A 20,763-nucleotide genomic window follows, 5' to 3' on the forward strand; every position below is an offset into this window, starting at 1 on the left:
GGGCGAGAAGCAGCTCGGATCGCTCTCGAGAAAGGGCAGCCGGCATGTGCGTCCTGTTCGATAAGATTTCACTGCAGGGCGGTTCAAAAGGTGCAGCCATTTCTGCAATACACAGAGCTAGCACAGCAGCAGATACAAAGCCTAGGGACGGTGGATCATAGAGACTGCACAGTCAAAGCACAAGCATCAAGTATTCTACCTGGTTCTGCATCTACTTGCAAAAAGCACGCTTTAGCATAAAAAGACAGTTCTAGGGCAGAAAGTAGAATCTAAAGTGTCTTTTACACCATCTTAGAAGTTCACAGAACATTTTAAAGAGTGACATGGAATAAAATCAACTCAAATTCATTCCTGTAAAACCCTTTTAATATATATACAAGATGAAAAATGTAGAAAAAGGTAAACTACAATTTCAGTTTATGAACAGAGAATGCTTTCTGCTGCTTCTGTTTCTTCTTTAATTTGGTAGCATCTTTGATCTGCATTCTCACTTGATCTTGTAGTTGAGAAAAGAAGGCCTGAGATGACTTCAAGACCTTGTCCTTACCTTCATCCTGTCAATGGACAAAATATTTGTTAATAACCAAGAAATGTACAAACACGAAATGTCACCATATTAATTACTCACATATAATGGTTTTGCATTTTTACCAAGAAAACCCTGATAGTTAATTGTCAAAGGATACTTTTCACTGCATTCTTATACCACTCCTAGAGTACTTTCCAATTAGCAGGGTAGGTAAGTATCAAGAACACATCCTGGTGCATCATGAGCTAGAAACGGATACCTCCATTCTGTGTTCTGCTCTGCTTTCAAAACGGTAAGCACAAAGGTTTGACAAGTAATCCAGTTGTTTGAGTTAGTTCCCAATACCTCAAAATTTCAGAGGTTAAAAAAATCTATAGGGCATCCTACTTTTACTGTTTTCTAGTATGTAAACTAAAATCAACCTGATGACATTATAGAGAAGCTTCCACAGCAAGTAAAAAGCTATTCAGACATAAATAAGGTTAACAAGATGTACTAATAGAGTACAAGTACTTCTGGGGAGATAGAGAAAAATTAGGATTCTTTGCAATAAAGTTCTCTTTTTCCCTCTGTTGCTAATTCCTATCTGTCCCTAGGGTTTTAATTTTCTTTACCTGGGAAGCTCCAAGTGACACAAGACTACATAAGAGAGCCTTACCTTGAGCAGAGATGCTTTGCCTTCTTTTGTAAGCTGCTTCAATTTTGCTGCAGCAGCTTTTTTGCTAAGTATTTTGCCTTGTTCTGGCTTCATCTTTTCAAGCAGCTTTTGGCGTTTCTCCTTTTCTCTCAGTTTCATACGTTTACGAAGCTTTTTCTTTCTTCGTTCTCGTTTTTTGTCTGTGGGAGTCTTTTCTGCATCTGTTTTTACGTCACCAGCTTTGTTCTTTTCCTAAAGAGAACAAGATCTCTAGATCCATAAGCATGTAAAGACAGATTCACTTCACAGTACGCAAATGTGTCTTATTTCAAGTGCTTAGCTGGCTCAGGGAGATGCTGCATTAAGACAAAGGCCAAAAACTGGATGGAAGCAGGACTCAGACAATTGATCAAAGACATGCTAATTCCTCTTGCCTCCTGTCAGTAGCTTCCCCCTTCCAAATATCCATATATATGCTGGGGAAATAATTACCATCACGTAATAGTCAAGAACAAAACCAAAGCAAATTATTACAGCCTAGGGTAGCTAAATAAAATGAACTCTTCCTCCAGTTATATCCCTCCCAAAAAAAACAACCAACACTGAAATTCTAAGCAAAACAGTCCACAAGATGAGCAACCCGGTGTGTGAGGAGGCAGAACTGTCCCACTGACCTGGCAGCCCACACACCCTTTTATCAACAACACAGATCTTCTCCAGAACCTTACATTGTTTTTATGTATGTTTACCTTGATCTCTTCTGGTGCCAAGAGAGCAGCATCACTAACAGCAACAGGTGCTACTTCTTCCATAGTTATAGCAGGAAGGTTTGAAACTATCTTAATTTCTGGTACAGGCTAGAAACAAAGACAGACGATCAGGACTGAGCACACCATCTCAAAGCAGCTTACAGCTAACTAAAGATACTAAGCACTTGGTTTTGTTTACAGGCAATAATAGTGCATTTACACAAAATAAGAACAAGTTCTGTAACACTCAATGTTTAATTGACTTTCCATTTCCAAAATATGTTTTGAAGTATCCAGCTTCCAAAAGGGAGGGGGAAAAAAAACCCCACAATTGTATGAAACTCATGTACTTACTGGTTTGGGTGTGAAGTGGAAGTTACAAAGAGCATCCAGCTTCACGAACAGTGAATCCATCATTTCCTGTATTTCTTTGTGTTCAGGATTTTCCTCCTCTTCAGCCTTTTGCTGCATTAATAATGCAATGTTACTGCAACACCATTCATAAAGCTATTTTACTTTAGTGAGACTAAGAACAACACAATATACAATTCAGAGTCATTTCACTGGTGAAGACTCAAAGGAAAACTGAAATTCTTCCACAAAGCTGAAGGCAGAAATTAGCAGTACAGGATTATATACTGTGAGCTTCAACCTGAAAAGCATTGCTTACGTTACCTGGTGAAGTTTTATGTATTCTTGCTCATAGATCTCAGCAAGACTCAGTTTACTCTTTTCATGATCCAAAGTGATATGTTTCTTGTATTCAAAAGCCTCCTCTTTTGGTTTTTCTTTGGGTACTACATCATCCCATGCCTAAGAAAGTCACAAGTTAATGACACAATCAAGTATCAGGTACTGCAGCTTGTTTAGAACATTTTTCATGTTACCTATCTGACACATTAACTAGGTTATGCATGTGGCTGCCCAGGAGCATACCAAGTATCACACTTTGTTTTGAAAAACAAAACAGAAGACTTATAGCTTAAACTTATGTGCTTATTTTTAGTGGATTGAGGCAAATTTTATAACGAATACAAAACATGTAAGTAGCCTAAGTACTTAAATACTCTCCCCTGTATATACCAATTTTATTTGTTAAAATTCAACTAACAATAAGCCACAGGATACAAATCTTCTATCAGTGGCTATTATGAGCAATTCAGTAAAAAACTGAGTTTTGGCTTGCATTCAGAATGCTCACAGCAAGAGTTAGACAGAATTTATAGACTGGCATTATACTCCAAATAAACTCCTCATAGTTTTATCTGCAAACTCTCATTTTTTGAAGCATATCAAAACCTTGCACATAACAGGCATGTAAAATCAAAGCTCCTCCAAGGCAAAAGAATAAAACAACCAACTGCAGAAATTATTTAACATAAGTCTACATCTAACATTTTAAGATCTTCAAACTCATCCCTGGAATGTGTCCTGCGAATTGAGTCTATGTAAATAGAAACTAGAATATTAACCTCATCCAATATTCTCTGTTTAATGATATCTTCAAGCTGAAAAGTAGTTTCTTCTGTGATGACAGGTGCTGAGAGGAGAAAGAGAAGAATTTTAAGAATAATGTTTCTCCAGAAAGAAATACATTTTTATCTATGAAGAATAAATAACAGAAAGCCTTGACAAAAATGTAGCATCATAAGGTGAAATAAGGAAACACTGTTTTCTGAAGAGGTAAGTTATATTATGTAAATTATTAAACCCACCACTAAATTAACAAACTTTCAGTTAAATTCAAAACGAACAAAAAAGATTATAGTTTCCACCATGAAAATACAAAAGCTCAAAAACACCCCAGTGAATTCAACTTTGTGTTTTGTTAGCCTGCTCCCAAGCCATACAAGCTTAGAGCAAGGTTAAAGGGAAGAAGAGTTAACTCAATGTGGTATCCAATATGTTTTCAGGAAAGCCCTCCCTCACTACCTACCCATCCGGACCGCATGATCAAAAAGTACTGTCTCCTCTAAAAGGCTGTTTTCAGGTCGTTTTTGTCCAGTCACTTCTCCTTTAAGCTGCCAAGGTTTTTCCTCTAACAACTCCTCTTCTAATCTTTTTATTTTTTGGCTCATCTGAAAGACACAATTTCCCGAGAGGTTGAAAACATAAGAGCTCACAAGTAAACTCAGGGCAAGAAATCAACAGTTATTTCAGGCACACCTAACTTCTCCTCCCATAAACATGAGGGAATGTATGATTGCATATATCTCTGACATAGATAGCCCACACTTTTCCTTGTATTTGTAAACAGCCTCTTCTTATTTGCCAGACTGAACAAATACAACATCATTAAAAAAAAGCCCATTGTTTCAGAGTACCAGCAAAATGCAAAACCAGTTACCTTTTCCTGTCTTTTCTCAAAAGATGACTTTATTTCACTGGGATCAATGTCCTGCTCTAATTGCATCTGAGCAGTATCTTCTGTTTCACTGTCGTGTGGCAAACTAAAAGTAACTTTTTTTGAGGCTTCTTTATTTCTCATATCGTCCATCATGATTTCATTCATATCCTTAACCCTGTAACATTAAGATTTAACATAAAGGTTGAAAAGCCTCTATAATGCTTGCATTTTCAGACATTAAATATTTACCCAGCTGCAAAATACAACAGGCTTTTGTTGAAAACTAAGGGCAGGGGGCACTAAGTAAACCTCTTTATATTAAAAATTATCTTCAAAACCTGAAGTCACAGCCATTACATTATTTGAATAAATCTCAAGAGACAAGATGCAAAAGGTAAGTAAATAAACTACCTTTTAAATAAGGTGACAATGTAAATCACAGAACAGGTAACAGATAATGGTAAACCATGACCAAAGTCAGCCTGGAATTCACACTTTATGTTCAGCTTAAATCCAGTGTAAAATTTCAAGGATATTTTAATGGCAAGTGATGTATATACTTACTCAGAAATGTCTTCTTCATTTTGCTCTTCAGTGTCACTCTCTGCTTCTTCCTCTTGATCATCTTCAACATCACTGTCTGCTAAATCCTCATTGTCATCGACAGGATCAAAGAAATCTTTGTATGTCAAGTCCCTAGAACTTTTCATAGGCTAAGAGAAAAAAAGACACAAAAAAAACCCCACAAAACCAAATGAGAACTGTTAAGACTGACACAAGTGTACGTATATTCATCTTTTAAAGTCTTTAGCACCTACTTGTGTAACAGAAATTCAACTCACTGAAGCATTAACCTGTGGTAGGCACCTTAGTAAAACTAATCTCTTAAAATTACATACAATATTTTACCACTTAAATCCATTTCCCGTTTCAACATGAAGTCCCAAAAGCAGCAGATTTTGAGGACTACTCATTGGAACATGTACACATCTCTTTATACCTTGGACATAGTTCTCACTTGCTACTGAGCAGCTCTGGTTGGTCTCTTCTCCCAGGCACCCAGTGACAGAACAAGAGGACACAGTCTCAAACTGCGTCAGGGCAGGTTTTGGCTGGAAAAGAGCGACTGCCCATTGGAATAGGCAGCCCAGGGAGATGGTGCAGTCACCATCCTTGAAGGTGTTTAAAAGGAAGCTGGATGAGGCACTTAGTGCCATGGTTTAGTTAATTAGAAGGGTTAGGTGATAGGTTGGACTGGATGATCCTAGAGGTCTTTTCCAACCTGGTTAATTGTGTGTGTGATTTTAGAAACAAGCACTCAGCAACTGAAGTTATACAAGAGTTACAAAGCCAGGTCCCTGGAAAATAAAGCTGCCAAAAGCCGTTTACTCTGCATCAGCCCCCTCAGTGATGTCTAATTGCCAGGTATCCATACAAAGTGACACATCTTTTTCATTTGTTGGATCACCTACTCTGCAATTCTTCTGATGACACACTATCTGCTCATGTGAAAACTCCAGACCCATCTAAAGAGAAACCTGAACAGCAGCATGCTATGTTCTACACTAGGACACTTCATTACCACACTCCTATCCAGATACTAGTAAAGTAAAACTCCAGAAATAACTGTTAGTCGCCTAACCCAATTTAACTTGGTCATTTCTACCACACATTCAACCATTTATAGCCTCTCTAATGAATATCAGACCTTGATTTAAAGGAAAAGTGCAATTCGAAAAATAATTTATTGATAGTCTTACTTTGACTTTAGCTTCTTCGGACTCTTCTTCCTCATCATCTGAGACAATGTCTTCAAAATAATTAATGTCTTCTTCTTCCTCCTCCTCCTCCTCCCTGTTTTCTTTCTCTGCATGTTCTAAAAACACTTCCATCTCAGCCAGCTTGAAAAACTTGTCATCCACTACAGATTTTCTTCCCTTTTTTTTCAATGTGGTTTCCTTGGCTGTTTTTGTTTGTTGCTCCAGTGCCTCAATATCAAAGTCAATATCAGAATCCTCATCACTGCTTTTTTGTATTATGGTTTCTTTGTGTTTATTTTGCTTTTCTTTAGCTTTGGTCCTATCTTCTGTATAAACATTATTCTGATCTGTTTCTGCTTCCATTATGTTGTCTTCCAGTTCATGGTCAGTGCTGGTGGCTGAAACAGAGCTGTCCTCCTCTTGGTCTGAGAGAAGGCAAAGATCTTCATCACTGGCATCCCTTGCAATGGATCTCTTGAAGAAATCGAGAACTGTGTTGTTTCTGAGCTCTAACTGTTGCCAAATCTGTTCGTCGTCAAAATTTTCTATCACCAACTCTTTTAGAGGACCCCCATGAACTTTTTTACTTCCCTGAGCTTTATTCAAATCATAGAGAGTCTTTGTTAATGTTCTGAAGTCAGCAGCCAGTCCATCCTGCACACTAAGAGCAGAAAGTAATTAAGAGTTTTAAAAGGTCAACAATATTTTGTGAAAATTACCATTTTTCCTTTATGTTACACCTTCCAATAATCACATGGGTACAGTGCAGCTCTTTTTATATCTGCTTAAGTATTCTGGTGCTAAAGAAATAGCAGCTTCCGACAGCTACTGCTGTTGCTTACCTTTCTACACATCTCTTGGAGTACTACTACTACACTTAAGAATAAAGACGTAATTATGAAGCATTTCAGCTGCACTGCACTTTGTGTATGAAGTAGCAACTGGACAGCATATTCCCCTCTTCTGCAATTGCATCTCATTGTACCGTGATTACATCTAAGCATTCCAGTTGTTTTGAGAAGTCAGTAATATAGCACTAAACGTCTCAAACATCCAAGACACAGACCCTCGGCTTTAAGGAGCAGTTGCCTTTCTCCACTGCTCCACCACAGTTGGCAGACACAGAACCCTCCGTTTCCTAATTCCCGAATGCTGCAGAAAGGAACAGGATACTGCAGCAGCCGTGGCTGAAACCACCCCCTCGCCCCCTCCCGTGCCTCCATGCTGTCAACAGCACCGCTCAGGAGCACTGCGGCACCAGGGGCAGCTGGCGGGCGCCGAGGTGGGACAGGGAGTGGGAAGCTGGGGGGCACAGGCAGGAGCTGGGGGGGGCACAGGGAGGAGCTGGGGGGGGGGGCACAGGGAGGAGCTGGGGGGGGGGGCACAGGGAGGAGCTGGGGGGGGGGCACAGGGAGGAGCTGGGGGGGGGGCACAGGGAGGAGCTGGGGGGGGGGGGCACAGGGAGGAGCTGGGGGGGGGGCACAGGGAGGAGCTGGGGGGGGGGCACAGGGAGGAGCTGGGGGGGGCACAGGGAGGAGCTGGGGGGGGGGGCACAGGGAGGAGCTGGGGGGGGGCACAGGGAGGAGCTGGGGGGGGGGCACAGGGAGGAGCTGGGGGGGGCACAGGGAGGAGCTGGGGGGGGGCACAGGGAGGAGCTGGGGGGGCACAGGCAGGAGCTGTGGGGGGGCACAGGCAGGAGCTGGGGGGGGCACAGGGAGGAGCTGGGGGGGGCACAGGGAGGAGCTGGGGGGGGCACAGGGGGGAGCGGGGGGGGCACAGGCGGGAGCTGGGGGGGGGGGCACAGGCGGGAGCTGGGGGGGGCACAGGCGGGAGCTGGGGGGGGGGGCACAGGCGGGAGCTGGGGGGGGGGCACAGGCGGGAGCTGGGGGGGGGGCACAGGCGGGAGCTGGGGGGGGGCACAGGCGGGAGCTGGGGGGGGGCCACAGGCGGGAGCTGGGGGGGGGGGCACAGGCGGGAGCTGGGGGGGGGGCACAGGCGGGAGCTGGGGGGGGCACAGGCGGGAGCTGGGGGGGGGGCACAGGCGGGAGGAGGGGGGGCACAGGCGGGAGCTGGGGGGGGGGGCACAGGCAGGAGCTGGGGGGGGCACAGGCAGGAGCTGGGGGGGGCTGTAATGCGCCGAGTGTCCGGCACGAGGTCTCCCACGCAGCGCATGAGGCCCGCAGGAACGGCAGGGCGCTACAGCGCACGCACGCACAAGCACAGCCCGGCCCAAGCGGACCCCTGAGCCCGGGGCAGGCCGCAGGCCGCAGTACCTGAGGAAGCGCTGCGGGTGCGCCGCGGCGGCCCCCACCGCCCTGAGGCAGGTCTCCAGCCGCCTCACGGCCGCCATCTTCCCCGGCCGCCGCGCGGGCTGCTCCCTCGCCCCGCCCCCTCGAGCAGCGGCTGAGCGGTCCGGGCGAGTCCCGCGGCCGGCGCCGAGGTTCCGCACGCCAGCAGGCACCGCCCCGGCCAGGCTCCCCAAACGAGAGCGTTTCTGCCTCCCGGGCCGTGCTTTTGCCACAGAACCGCCTCTTTTATCTTCGTTACACACGCTTCTTTAGATGGGCACGCTCATGTTCGCACTGAACACAAGCGGGGTACTGCAGAGTCATCTACTGATGGCTTCTGCTTCCTTCCTTTGGAAAAGCATAGTATTGCTCTAGAATGGGATGTTCCATCAACAGTGAAAAACCTGCTCTGAATATAGCAAAGCTGTAGTCATCTTCCCAGTTTTGCTTCTCTGGCCTAGATACAAGGGCTATTTTGGAACCACGTTATGTCCAACTGATTCTGTAAGCAAAATGTCCAACAGTATCTGGCATCTCCAAGCTCCCACACGTGCATTCACACACCTACGTGACTAGCGAGCACTGCCCAGTGTCCTTCAGCCCTTCTGTTGTTTTGCCTCATGTACCTTCCTTAAAGTTTACTTTACAAAGTTAAATTAAGCACTGCACCCACAGACCCTGGTGAAGAACCTGCAGCTGCAGTCGGGGGGAGATGATCCATTCCTCGTCTGTGCTGCAAGATGTGTTAGCAGGGGCAGCCCTCAGTCTGCACACATCCTACCTGCTGCTCTCCCCAGCCATCTGCAGCCGTTCAGCATCTGTATCCACAACTGTTGCCAGCCTTCTAAGTTCCTCCTATTGCCTCTGATGTTTCTGTGCTGCTTTTACCTTTCCTGCTTAACAGATAAAGGAGTTGTATCAGTGTACAGAAAACAAAGCCCTGCTATGCAGGTTCTGTCTGTTCTCATTTGCACTTTGTACCTTCAAATAAGACATTGTGCAGAGCAGAGGGCATAAGCCAGCAGTGCTATGAGTGTGACCTGTACCTGTGCTTCTCTGAACATTGCAAACATTTCAGAGTCTTATAACCTGGGTTGGAAGCAAAAAAAAAAGTCATATACTGGGACTTCTAAATACCCATTTTGAACACTGATTTTCATCTGCACTTTTAGTTGTTCAGATAGCACAGACTGTTTATAGGATGTCCTGCGTCCCTGACAGCAGGAACGCAGCCGCAGAAGAAAGCCCGCCCATTGCCCTGGGACTCCTTTGCACATGCTTTAGTCAGAGGAGCTTTTCACTCCACAGATACCCCTTGCGCTAATCGGCCTCCTTTGCACTTTGTGGAAGGAATACAGTGCCTGGAGCTGCCTTGCAGAGACTGGCAGCAGGCAGCGGCAAGGGGAGGCTCGGAGCACAGCAGTCACTCAGCTCAGGCGCAGACCCGCCGCTGACCGAGGGAGCTTTTCTCTTCTGTGAAAGGCAGCGTGGAGCTGCGCTCCTCTGCCCCGGCCAGGGCTCACCAGCGTGACACAGCCACTGCCACAGCTGGTACCTCGTACTCAGACGCTCCGGCGGCGCCGGTCCTACAAACATAGCCCTCATCTGTCACCGCACCGAGGAGCTTCAGGCCCCGACGCGCCTCCGATCGCGGGCAGCTGGTTGGGGGCCGGCTCGGCCCAGCCGGCAAGGGGGGCGGTGGCCGCTACCGCGCTGACGGCGGAGGGCGGCTCCTTTCCTGCGGCCAAGCCGCGCCTGCCTGCGCCGGGGCTGGGTGCGAGCGGCGAGAGATGGCGGCTCTCCTGGGGCGTGCGGCGGCCGGTAACGTGGGGGTCGGGCAGGCCGGCGGTGGAGTGGGCGGTGGGGCCGGCCGGGCCGACCGTGGGCTCCGGTGTTCTCTCCGCTACGGGGCTCCTGAGTCGCGGCGGCGGGCAGCCCCGCTCCCTGCTGGGGCCGGGCGGGCTGTCACGGCGGGACCGCGCCGCCCCTGCCAGCCGCGGGGTGCGGGGGCGGGCCCGAAGCTGTCCGTAAGAACGTAACAGGCTACAACAGAGCAATTGCTTTCGTAAATTAAAATCCAAATATATATATCTATTAACATGCAGATGGCAGCTATCTGACGTTATCTGTCTTACACTTAAGCAGCAAACTCCAAACTTAAAAGGTGCAAGGAGAAGCTTGTCTTTGTAAGCATAACCTGGAGGTCAAACGCACCGTCATTTCCCGTTCGTTACAACCGTCTGAACTGTCCACTCTCTTATTAATAAGCTCATTGTACCGACACCACATTGTTTTACTCAGTGGTCAACGTGAATAAGACACAGTGCTGTCCATTGGTGTGATGCTAGGAATGAACAATTCTGTGTAATTGCACTTTGATGGAAGAGACAGAACTGCAGCAAAGTGAGACTCCATTTGTAGGAACTTTGGGGGCCATGTGATTACCAAAAGCCACTTCCAGCACAGAGCAGAGCAGCCCTATGGATGCTGTGTGCCTTCTTGGCTGGCAAAGTTTCCAATAAGCTAACGCTTGGAAATTGCCAGGGTTCAAGAACAAGCAGACTGTCCCTTCTCCATGTGGTCCAGAAAGTTAATGCATGACCCCTGTACTCCAGACTCCCTATGGTGACAGCATCTTCTCCATGGTTGGAACTTCTCAGCCTGAACTAGTTGACAACAGAGCAGTGCCCAGTGACAAGGTTCTTACCATGACCCGCAGTTGTATAACCTCCTTATGGAGAATGCAATGCAACTTGGTTGGACTTGGCTTGTGTTTGGTTACTTAGCCATGTAGGTCTTATGCATAAATAGAAGCATTTCTTATCTGAAACATGGAAGTGATGGGGTTTCAATCTCAAGTTTGCTGAAAAAGTCTTATCCACTGCAGGGTCATCTTTTGATTATTGAGTTTGAAGAAGATGGTTTGAGTTTTTAGTAACTTAACTATATAGTTACTAATCTGTATAATGCAAGAAGAACACATATGCCTTTTGCTTAATCTCAGTCAGTTCATACTGGCAATTATGTGTTTAAAATTAAAGCTCTATGTGCATATGGCTATAACTAGAATAAATTCACAAGCCTTCACAGGATAAAGAAAAGAATCAACAAAGACATGAAGAGTTCTCTGCCCCTATGCACTCATGAGAAAAGAGTTCTGCTACCCAGTTCATAAAGTGAGAGGAGGAAATGGAGAGATGCGTAAGTAATACTGTCATATGAGTGGGAGTCTTAAGTATCTTTGACTTTACAAGGATCCTAGAAATACATTTTTTCAATCTGTTATCTTTTCAGGAAACATCACAAAAAAACAATCATTTATTGGGTAGAACCCAACAAAAATACCATTTTCTATTTGTATTGCTTCAGTAATAGCTAAGTCTGTGTGTCTGCTTTCTGTTAATTTACTTTAAAATAAACAAAATACAGACTAAATTTTAATAAGCTTATAGTCATATGCCCTGTGTGAGGTTCAGCATGGCTTATTGGTAGGAGATGTCAAAGAATGGGAAAAATCCTAGTCTTGCCCATCAGTCAAGATTGCTTGAAACACCTACATGAGTAGTATTTCTACTGAATCATGATCTGTTAAGATTTGAAAACAACAAAAGACTCTAGGAAACATAATAAATTATTTAGTAAGTGGTCTTTATCTTTCAAAATACTTTTCTCTTTTGGAGAATACTGACCTCTAAGGGGAAAAGTATCTCTTGCTTCACCAAGAATCAAATCAGGTCTTAAGAAATTATTGTAGGAAACAGAATGTTAGGTGGACAGAAAAGACTACATGGTGGGTTTTGGTTTATTTACATTTTTAATACATTATTTACTCTAGTGATCTGGCCAAACTCTAGTCTAGTTAGTTATCCATGTCTAATTATGCCTACTAGATACTGTGTGTTTCTTACTTTGTATATTATAAGCACTGCATAGTATTGCTTCTTCAGGCAATTGCTTTGTTGGCCACTGATGCAGCTACTTAGTTTTGTCACAAAGATTTAAAAAACAAGAATTCTTCTTTGTAGAAGTTGCTAGGGAACTTCTTTTTTTTTTTTAACATGTAAAAAAGAGTTCTTGGAAATACTGAGTTGCTCTGCTATGCCAGTATGATAGCCTAAAGGTAACACATAAAAGAGAATTATCCAGAACTTTAGTTGTAATGAAGGCGATGACAGGGCATACTATGTGAAAGGCTGGCAAGAAATACTCCAAGGCATTGGGAACTCTGACATGGCCTAAAGCAAACTGGCATGAAATTAAAACGTGGCTTTTATGAATAAATCCTTTGTTCTAATTCTAATTCTGGTACTACAAACAACTCTATGATCACAATTTCTCCCCTACACTCAGCCTCTCCAGATTCCACTGCCCTGACAGATTAATTTTTAATGTAATTAATTTGTAAGTATCCTCTTTTTTTAAACTGTATGATTTTAAGAAAACAAGCAACCCTATCACTGTTACCAGCACATCCATTTGACTCAGTGCAATGTTCTGTACTGCTTTGTCACAGCAATCAGTGAAGAGTTCTGCAGATATCTCAGCAGTTTGTTGTGACACTGAGTATATCCATGACTTCTCTATCTTTTGTCCACACCTTAGCCCTTACCTTTGTCTCATGGTCACCCAGTATCTTTTAATAATTACCTTTTCATTAATGATAAGCTAAATCACATTCTTTTGATGCTGTAGTGAAGCCAGTGGCACTAGATGAAATTTGAGACTATTAAGATTTTGACCTTTTAAAGCTAATCTTCAAAGTTGCTGTTGGTCAGTTGCACATGATACTGTTCACAGTACTTAAATATTTCTAAGCATCTTGCAACAGGTCAGTGAAAGGAAGTGTAAGACCTGCATGGCATGTGAAATGTAAGAAAAGCAAATGACTTAAACATTGGAGAAAGAAAAAATAAGAAATCAAACTGTGGAGATTTTACAATTCCTTAGGACTTAGATGCAACATGACATTTCATTCCTTGTTGGAGTAGTTCTGACAGCTGAGAGGTCAAGTCTTTTATTTTCATTGATCATGCACTATCAGTTCTGTCCCAGGCTTTGTGTAGGTTTCCCTCTCTGTTACAATTTCTCGATTTTGTAATAAACTCTGAAGAACTCAGAACTCACTTTAAAGTATGTTATACAATTAACCACTACATTTTAATATGCATATGGAGGGATTCGCATCAAATGTGTGTAAAGTGACCTTAAATTGTATTGCTATGCAGTTCAGCTACAGAAACCTCAAAGAACTTAGCACTACAATTTGCTCTTGGTCTACCTTCAGCGTTGCACACTGCTGTGCTTAAGACATAGGAGTTATATAGGCCTCATTAAAAGGGGAAAGAGCAGATACAGATTCTTTCTCAAAAGCATTGCATTGGTGCTATTCACTTTTTTTTCAGGTCTTCTTCCTAGACTGCAGACTTCAGCTCTCACAATACGAACTCTAGCATCATCAAATTCCTTTTCTCAAACCATTCCAAGCTGTTTGTGGAAACTGGGCCGACTCAATCATGTAGCAATTGCAGTCCCTGATTTGGAAAAAGCTCAGGCTATGTATAAAGATGTGTTAGGAGCACAGGTGAGCAAGACTGTTGCTCTTCCTGAACATGGCGTCTACACAGTTTTTGTGGAGCTGGGAAACACCAAGCTGGAACTTCTACATCCTTTAGGAGAGAAAAGTCCCATTGCAAACTTTCTGCAAAAAAACAAGACTGGAGGAATACATCATATCTGCATCGAGGTATTTTAATGCAATCTATCATGTAATAATATGAAGATACTAAAGTATGGCTACTATTCGTAGGTTTGACCTGTGTCAAGAACACCTCAAGAAGGCTGTCGTGTTTCTCAGAATGCGTATTGCATAAGAAGAACTCGTTAAAATGACCTTTTTTTTTCTGTTTTGGAGATCACAGTTCATTATCATGACCTATGTGCTATTCTTTTCCTCTTCTGTGCTATAAAGATTAAATTAGGGAAGGGAGGGTTAAGTATCCAGTGTGGAAGTGAACAAACCCAAGGAGTTTTAAGATAAGGTATAGTTTAGATTTCCAGGAGTTTACTCCTGTTTGATATTTAGTTGGTAATTGTGTACATAAGTCAAAGAAGATTGTCTGTTGTACTTCCCAAAGAGCAGTGAAGTGTCCAGAGTTTCCTCTGTCCTGTTCTTCCTTATCCATCAAAGAGATATTGGTCTGGAAGCACACAAAATGTAAAGTCGCTGGGTAAATTACTTAGCTTATTTAGCATTCTCATGTTTTAGTGTGGACATTTAATGCAAAATTTCATGCTGCTGCCTGTGATATTAGTATTTTACAGATCAGAGTCTTTCAGACTTTTCTTATTTCATGCATAGGATTACTGATATGAGTAAAGAATGTTTTCAGAATATATATAAAGAACAGCATTTGTAGTTGCATGCTTTCTTTGAGCATTGAGAAATCTCCATACACTGCAATTTTTCTTACATTAAGTTTTCCTATCTGTGTATGTTCAAGAAGAAGAAAATTAATTCTGTTTAAATTGACCATAAGTTGTATTGCTAAGCAGGTCTGCTATAGAAATCTGAAAGACCTCAGCTGAACTTAGGCAATAGGGGGTGTAGAAAATAGAAAAAACCCTCCAGCCAGTGGTACTGACTTACAGATACCAAAGAACGAAGTCATATGCATTTCTCAGTAAAAAGAACTCAAAGCTCCTAAGGATCTTAAGTACATGTAACCCCTTTTAAGATGCTTGGAGAAATATCTGTTAGCAGATGGAATTATTTTATGTAGAGCTCCATTTTGTACGAGAGATGATGTTGTTGCAGATAAACCAAAGATGGCTCTCAAGGAGGTCATACTGTAATTATGAAAACTGAGAAGGGTTGGACATGATAATTGTACCATGTTGGACAACGTGTAAGTGTAACAAGGAACATTTATAACTGTATATAGTAACAGGCCAGGAGTCATCATCCAGCAGTCAATTTCCATTCATTGGGTGTGGTAGTGCTACTTGCAGACATATTTTCCTAAATGAAGTCTTGTACCTCATTAATAGATTGCTCACAGAAGAAACAAAAACACTGTCAGAAGTCCCTCACGTTTGTCTCCATGTAAAAACAAATGGAAGGTTATGGACTAATTTACATAGAAAAAAACCCATCCATTGCTGGCCTGCCATTTAAGAGTGACTGAAGACAGATTTGGTCACTACCACAGTCAATCAAAGAAGACATTAACCTCTCCCCTCCAATTTTCCATTCTCCTCAGATTGGAAAATCTTACAATTTCAAAGATACATCATCTTCTGAAGTTGAGCAAAAAACAGTTTGGAGAAAAAAATATAGAATAACTTCAGTATCAATTGTTCAGTCATTTGAAATGTAGTATGTATTTTGTAGAAATATCTTTCTATGAACAGTCTTACTGCAAAAAGCTGAACTGTGAAAATTCTTTCCATACTGGAGAGAAAGCCTGATGAGTTTATCAAAATGTTTTTCATTTCTTCCTTAAGGCTTATTATTCAAAGGAAAATCAAAGACAGATGTTTTGGTAGGGAAATTGTTTCAGACAAAATAAGCATTTTAAAAGAAATTAAATTATTCCTGACCAGCTATAATTGAATTTAATAATTGCAATGAAAAGCATGCTGGACACTTGCTAGAAGAAGATAGAAATCAAACCTGATATTCTTCTAACACAGATGCAATCACAGGCTTTCAGCTGTTTACTCTCACTGCTTCCTTGGGGATGCAGTAATTCATTCCAGCTGAGCCCAGACACAATTCCTCTTGTGACCATCTCTGCAGGACAGGAGCAGCAGCTGCAGTGGGTTTGCTGCTTGGAGAAATAACCTGGAGGGGGCTATGGCACACATTGGATGTGCTGTCTTACTTTCAGATAAAACTTGACAGCCGTTTTATCTTTTCTTTCTTTTCTTTAGCAGACTGGTAGTTGTGTGTAGGAAGAACTGTACTGAGTTCTGAATTTTCATGAACAAAACTGCAAATGAGTAGGAATTAACTGCTCTCTGTTCCTCTTCCCTATAATGGCATCATGCAAATTTATTCACCGAGTTATGTCCATACACCTCAGTCTTTATTGATTATTGACTTTTGGATTAACTACCTTGAGTGCTAAATTTACTATTTCAAATAATTAATACATTTAAGGTTAGGGAAAACTCAACTGATGACATGACATCAGACTGAAGATCCCATATGGCAAAGGCAATTATTGTGGTGAGTTCAATATGAAAACTAGGCCATATTCTGGATATGTTTCTGATAATTCCAATATTCTCTTAGGAAACTATGAAAGCTCAACCTCCTCAGAGGATGATATTTTAAGTATAGCAAAATCTGTTTAAACAGCATATTGCAAAATATTCAAATAATTTCAAATTACTGTAGGATTTTTAATTTTAAGAGTAGGTGTTTAAAAACTTTTTTATTTACAGGATTACAATTTAGAAATAACATTTTAGTGTTACTGCTTTGAAATGTAGAATCTGCACAATATAGTAATGTGTTAATTTGTGTGAACTGTATTTTTCTTTTATAAGGTTGATGACATAAACACAGCCATGACAGAACTGAAGAAAAAAAAGATACGAATATTGAGTGAAGAGCCAAAAATAGGTGCACATGGGAAACCTGTGATTTTTCTTCACCCTAAAGATTGCCATGGAGTCCTTGTGGAACTTGAGCAAGCTTAAGCTGTAATATTCATAAATAAAACAATAGATGGGTTGTGAAGTTACTGAGCTGGTGCTGAGAATACTGATGTGGTTTTCAGTCTTTACAAGTTCACTATAGTTCCCATGGATTAAATTACACTCTTGAGTGCTGAAATAGTGCTACAGATTTAGGGTAACTTTTTGCTTTGTTTTGTTTCTGATCTAATTTTTAGAATTAATACGTTGACATTTCTTGAGTTCTTTGTAATTCTAAAGACAAATACATAAGCCAAGTAATTTATGTTCTGTTGCCTCATGTTTACTGCATGATTTTTACCTTTGTCACTACAGAAGCTATACAGTTTCTAGGTCAACTCATATTATTTAGTTCCACATTTCAGAGCAGAGACCCACTTCTCAGTGGCAACAATATAGCTTGGGTATTCCCCTTAGAAACAGAGGAAAAACAAACACTGTGTTTTCAGTTTTCAACATTCACCATCTGCACTTCACACTGATTGATTGGTTCATGCAATAAAAATATCCTTATGTTATGTGTGACTGCAATCAGTAAATAAGTATTCCTTGGCATAACAATTGCTGCCGAGGAAGTTACTATGCATAAATCCTCCCTTAGTTATTTTATGAACCCTGTGGATATGCAAGCAATGCAAGAAAAATACTTGAAAACATATTTTCCCAAAGTATATTTCAGACTGTAATGTACTTGTCAGATTTTAATATTTTTCAAGTATTGACTATTTGTTTTTTAAGCTTTATCCAAAGGGAGGTGTTTGGGAGAGACTTGAACAAATGACAGACTTTCCAGTTACTTTATAAATACGGTTTTCCTATGCAGAAGCACTTAGAAAATCACAAGTGGCTTAAGTCATGTTTCTGTACATTGTCTTTAACATGCCTGCATGTTTCTGATAACTGCAGTCACAGTTTTTGACTTATTCATGGACAGACTTCACTTTATTGGTATATTTTAAGCAAGCAGTCTTTGCCCTGATACTTTCTTATATAGGTTTGTTTTGACATGTCAGCTGTAAAAACTGAAGACTTCTTATTTCTGTTTTGTTTTTAATCCTTAATATGTTTTTTTCCTGGGTAAACCACAATGAGTGCTTTATATTTTCCTACATCTATCTATGCATGTACTGTGAATAGATTCAACTTGATATGAAGTTCATTTTAGTCTAGGAGAACTTCTACTTAATGAAAAATTGCTCAGTACCCAAAACTAGAGCATGCTTATTACAAGCTCTTGCTATTTGGTGGGATCAGACCCACTTACTTGTCTTGAGTATCTGCTACAAGATACAAGAATTTCCACCTCTAGAGCTCTAGACTTGGAAGGAATAGCCATTGAGAGCTGGAAAGCTGGAGAATCTGAAAACAGCAAAGACACATGAAGAGAAGTTTCCTGGTGATAAACTGAAGTCACTTCAGTGGGACCAGGATCAGCCTCTATACTTCAAACAAACTTGTATTCCTACACCTTAAACAAGTCAGTCTTCACAAGTCATTCTGACTTTCTGAGGTTTGATGAAGGGAGTCAAATATATATGGCTGCTGTGATTATAAATGGGCACTAACAACAAAAAATGAAAATTCAGGGATGGAAACTTGAGCAAGAGAAAATTCTGATTTGTTTCTTCCAGTGAAGGGATGCTTCACGATACGCTCCTCTTACACAACTGTAAGAGTAACAGTGATTGAGGTAATTGGAGCCTGATTAGCTCAGAATAGAGGTTTGACAATGGGTATTTGGTTTGTTTTTTTCAAAACATGCAGTGAAACCTTCTTTTCTGATAATGTAAAGCTTTTCAGAAGATGAAGTTAATATTTTACCAGTCAATTTTCTCATGCTTGCGTCATTGGTGAAGTTGTCTCTTCCAATCTTTTCATGTGCCTTTTCTCCCTCTGAGCTCAAGCATGTTCCCATGTTATGCTGCCTAAAGCAGACAAGACACATTTTTCTGGACTCCATCAACACTACTCCAGCAGCTGGAGGGCTCATAATTAAATGATGCAAAATGTCTTTTTTGACTTCCTCTATGCAACCTTCAAGTCTCACTTAGGAGGGTGGAGAACAGGCTGCACAATTAATCCTATTTCAGATGACAAGACAAACCACAGAGCTGAGAAAAGAACTACATGCCTGTTAAAAACTAGCCTTACAGTTCTGCAAATTTGCAAAACCTCTGGTCCCATCATGTTTATACTGCAGCAAATTCACCTGAATTCAAAACAACACGACACCCCTCCACCCCCAAAATCCCACAACTCTATATATTTAATTCTGAATTCAATTGTTTTCATTATTACTGTATTTACCCAATTTATCACAAATTTGGGAATAATGTACTCAATTATGATGCCTAGAGCTACAGGGTTTTAATACAATTCACACAGTCTGAAAATTCAGAAAGCTGTGAATTATTACAGATGAACTGCATATGGCACTTGCTTCTGCAGGCCTCTTTCTGTGTAGGTAATACTTGTCTGTTCAATGCTGAGATTAGGATTTACTTTCTAAGTGCACAAGCATTGGTGTCTATTGTTGACAGTCTTTGGATCTGGATTGCTAAGATAGGTGAATGGAAGTTGGCCATGACCAAGGAAGTCTCATAGAAAAAACAGGAAGTGTGGAGATGTTTGCAGTATCTAGCTGAGGTACTTATGCAGGTGTTCTGAATTATCATAGAATCATAGAATCAACCAGGTTGGAAGAGACCTCGAAGATCATCCAGTCCAACTTATCCCCCAGCCCTATCCAGTCAACCAGACCATGGCACCAAGTGCCTCATCCAGTCTTTTCTTGAAGACCTCCAGGGACGGTGCCTCCACCACCTCCCTGGGCAGCCCATTCCAATGCCAATCACTCTCTCTGCCAACAACTTCCTCCTAACAGCCAGCCTATACTTTCCCTGGCACAACTTGAGACTGTGTCCCCTTGTTCTGTTGCTGGTTGCCTGGGAGAAGAGACCAACCCCCACCTGCCTACAACCTCCCTTCAGGTAGTTGTAGACAGCAATGAGGTCACCCCTGAGCCTTCTCTTCTCTAGGTTAAACAACCCCAGCTCCCTCAGCCTCTCCTCATAGGGTTTGTGTTCCAGGCCTTTCATCAGCTTTGTCGCCCTTCTCTGGACACCTTCCAGCACCTCAACATCTCTCTTGAATTGAGGGGCCCAGAACTGGACGCAGTACTCAAGGTGTGGCCTTGACACTTAACATGTGATTCTCTCCTGCAGTGATCAGACTTGGGTTTGTTGGATTCAAGAAACTTTAACTAACAGAAAAAGCTAGAGTTAATTGTTTAAACAAACACTCTTTTACCAAAGCAGCTGTCATGCTGGCCAAATTATTAGACTGTGAAACTGAAGAAATCCCTAAAATGGTAGCCAGGGTACTTCTCATAAGGGTGCCCAGTGGTACCTTTGTGAGAGAGGTGAGCAACAGTTTAAACTTGGAATACTGGAACATAGAAGATTCATGTAGAAATAGACACTAACAGCAATGTATAAACCAGTTGTCCCAGCGCTGACATTTTAAAATGGGAGACTCCACCTTCTTAGGAATGCAAAATCTGTCACTTTTGATAAGCATTTTCAAAGCAGTTTGAACATTTTGTGAAGTGTAAATGTATCTTATTGTCGATACTTGCAGCTGCAGTAACTTGAAAAAGAAAACACCTGTCCTGTTAAGCTGGGAATACTGCCTATTACATATTGATTGGGAAAGTGGAAACTTCCTTATGTACACGAGGCTATTCATCAA

At 41.9% G+C, this 20,763-nt stretch overlaps 2 protein-coding genes across 6 annotated transcripts; one reads left to right on the forward strand and one right to left on the reverse strand.

Moving 5' to 3' along the window:
• Positions 1–348: 348 nt before the first annotated feature.
• Positions 349–9,126, reverse strand: MPHOSPH10 (M-phase phosphoprotein 10). 2 transcript variants are annotated; one of them, XM_064157461.1, is made up of 11 exons: positions 9,092–9,126; positions 6,023–6,683; positions 4,827–4,975; positions 4,263–4,437; positions 3,852–3,993; positions 3,388–3,455; positions 2,591–2,728; positions 2,270–2,380; positions 1,916–2,023; positions 1,188–1,418; positions 349–554 (listed from the first exon to the last, which is right to left on the reverse strand). In XM_064157461.1, exons 1-11 carry the CDS (start codon positions 9,109–9,111, stop codon positions 405–407), a joined length of 1,953 nt encoding a protein of 650 aa, XP_064013531.1. In that variant the 5' UTR covers positions 9,112–9,126; the 3' UTR covers positions 349–404. The 2 variants fall into 2 exon arrangements, with proteins under 2 accessions (XP_064013531.1, XP_064013530.1); XM_064157460.1 differs by lacking the exon at positions 9,092–9,126 and adding an exon at positions 8,296–8,510.
• A 509-nt stretch (positions 9,127–9,635) lies between these two features.
• Positions 9,636–17,278, forward strand: MCEE (methylmalonyl-CoA epimerase). 4 transcript variants are annotated; one of them, XM_064157463.1, is made up of 4 exons: positions 9,637–10,131; positions 11,392–11,511; positions 13,713–14,053; positions 16,864–17,278. In XM_064157463.1, exons 2-4 carry the CDS (start codon positions 11,454–11,456, stop codon positions 17,014–17,016), a joined length of 552 nt encoding a protein of 183 aa, XP_064013533.1. In that variant the 5' UTR covers positions 9,637–10,131; positions 11,392–11,453; the 3' UTR covers positions 17,017–17,278. The 4 variants fall into 4 exon arrangements, with proteins under 4 accessions (XP_064013535.1, XP_064013533.1, XP_064013534.1 ...); XM_064157464.1 differs by having other exon boundaries at positions 11,401–11,511; XM_064157465.1 differs by lacking the exon at positions 11,392–11,511 and having other exon boundaries at positions 9,636–10,131.
• The last annotated feature ends 3,485 nt before the right edge of the window (positions 17,279–20,763 follow it).

Source organism: Pogoniulus pusillus, chromosome 17 (assembly GCF_015220805.1).
Source record: "Pogoniulus pusillus isolate bPogPus1 chromosome 17, bPogPus1.pri, whole genome shotgun sequence".
Lineage (NCBI taxonomy): Eukaryota > Metazoa > Chordata > Aves > Piciformes > Lybiidae > Pogoniulus > Pogoniulus pusillus.

What these genes read in the sequence shown, in the direction of transcription:
- MCEE (XM_064157463.1), top strand. Translation starts at nt 11,454, where the DNA reads ATGAGAAAAGAGTTCTGCTACCCAGTTCATAAAGTGAGAGGAGGAAAT. An exon ending in AGGAGGAAATGGAGAGATGC is followed by an intron (nt 11,512 to 13,712) that starts GTAAGTAATACT and finishes CTTTTTTTTCAG; the next exon opens with GTCTTCTTCCTAGACTGCAG. An exon ending in TACATCATATCTGCATCGAG is followed by an intron (nt 14,054 to 16,863) that starts GTATTTTAATGC and finishes TTCTTTTATAAG; the next exon opens with GTTGATGACATAAACACAGC.
- MPHOSPH10 (XM_064157460.1), bottom strand. Translation starts at nt 8,372, where the DNA reads ATGGCGGCCGTGAGGCGGCTGGAGACCTGCCTCAGGGCGGTGGGGGCC. An exon ending in CCGAAGAAGCTAAAGTCAAA is followed by an intron (nt 4,976 to 6,022) that starts GTAAGACTATCA and finishes TTTTTCTCTTAG; the next exon opens with CCTATGAAAAGTTCTAGGGA. An exon ending in AATGAAGAAGACATTTCTGA is followed by an intron (nt 4,438 to 4,826) that starts GTAAGTATATAC and finishes TTAATGTTACAG; the next exon opens with GGTTAAGGATATGAATGAAA.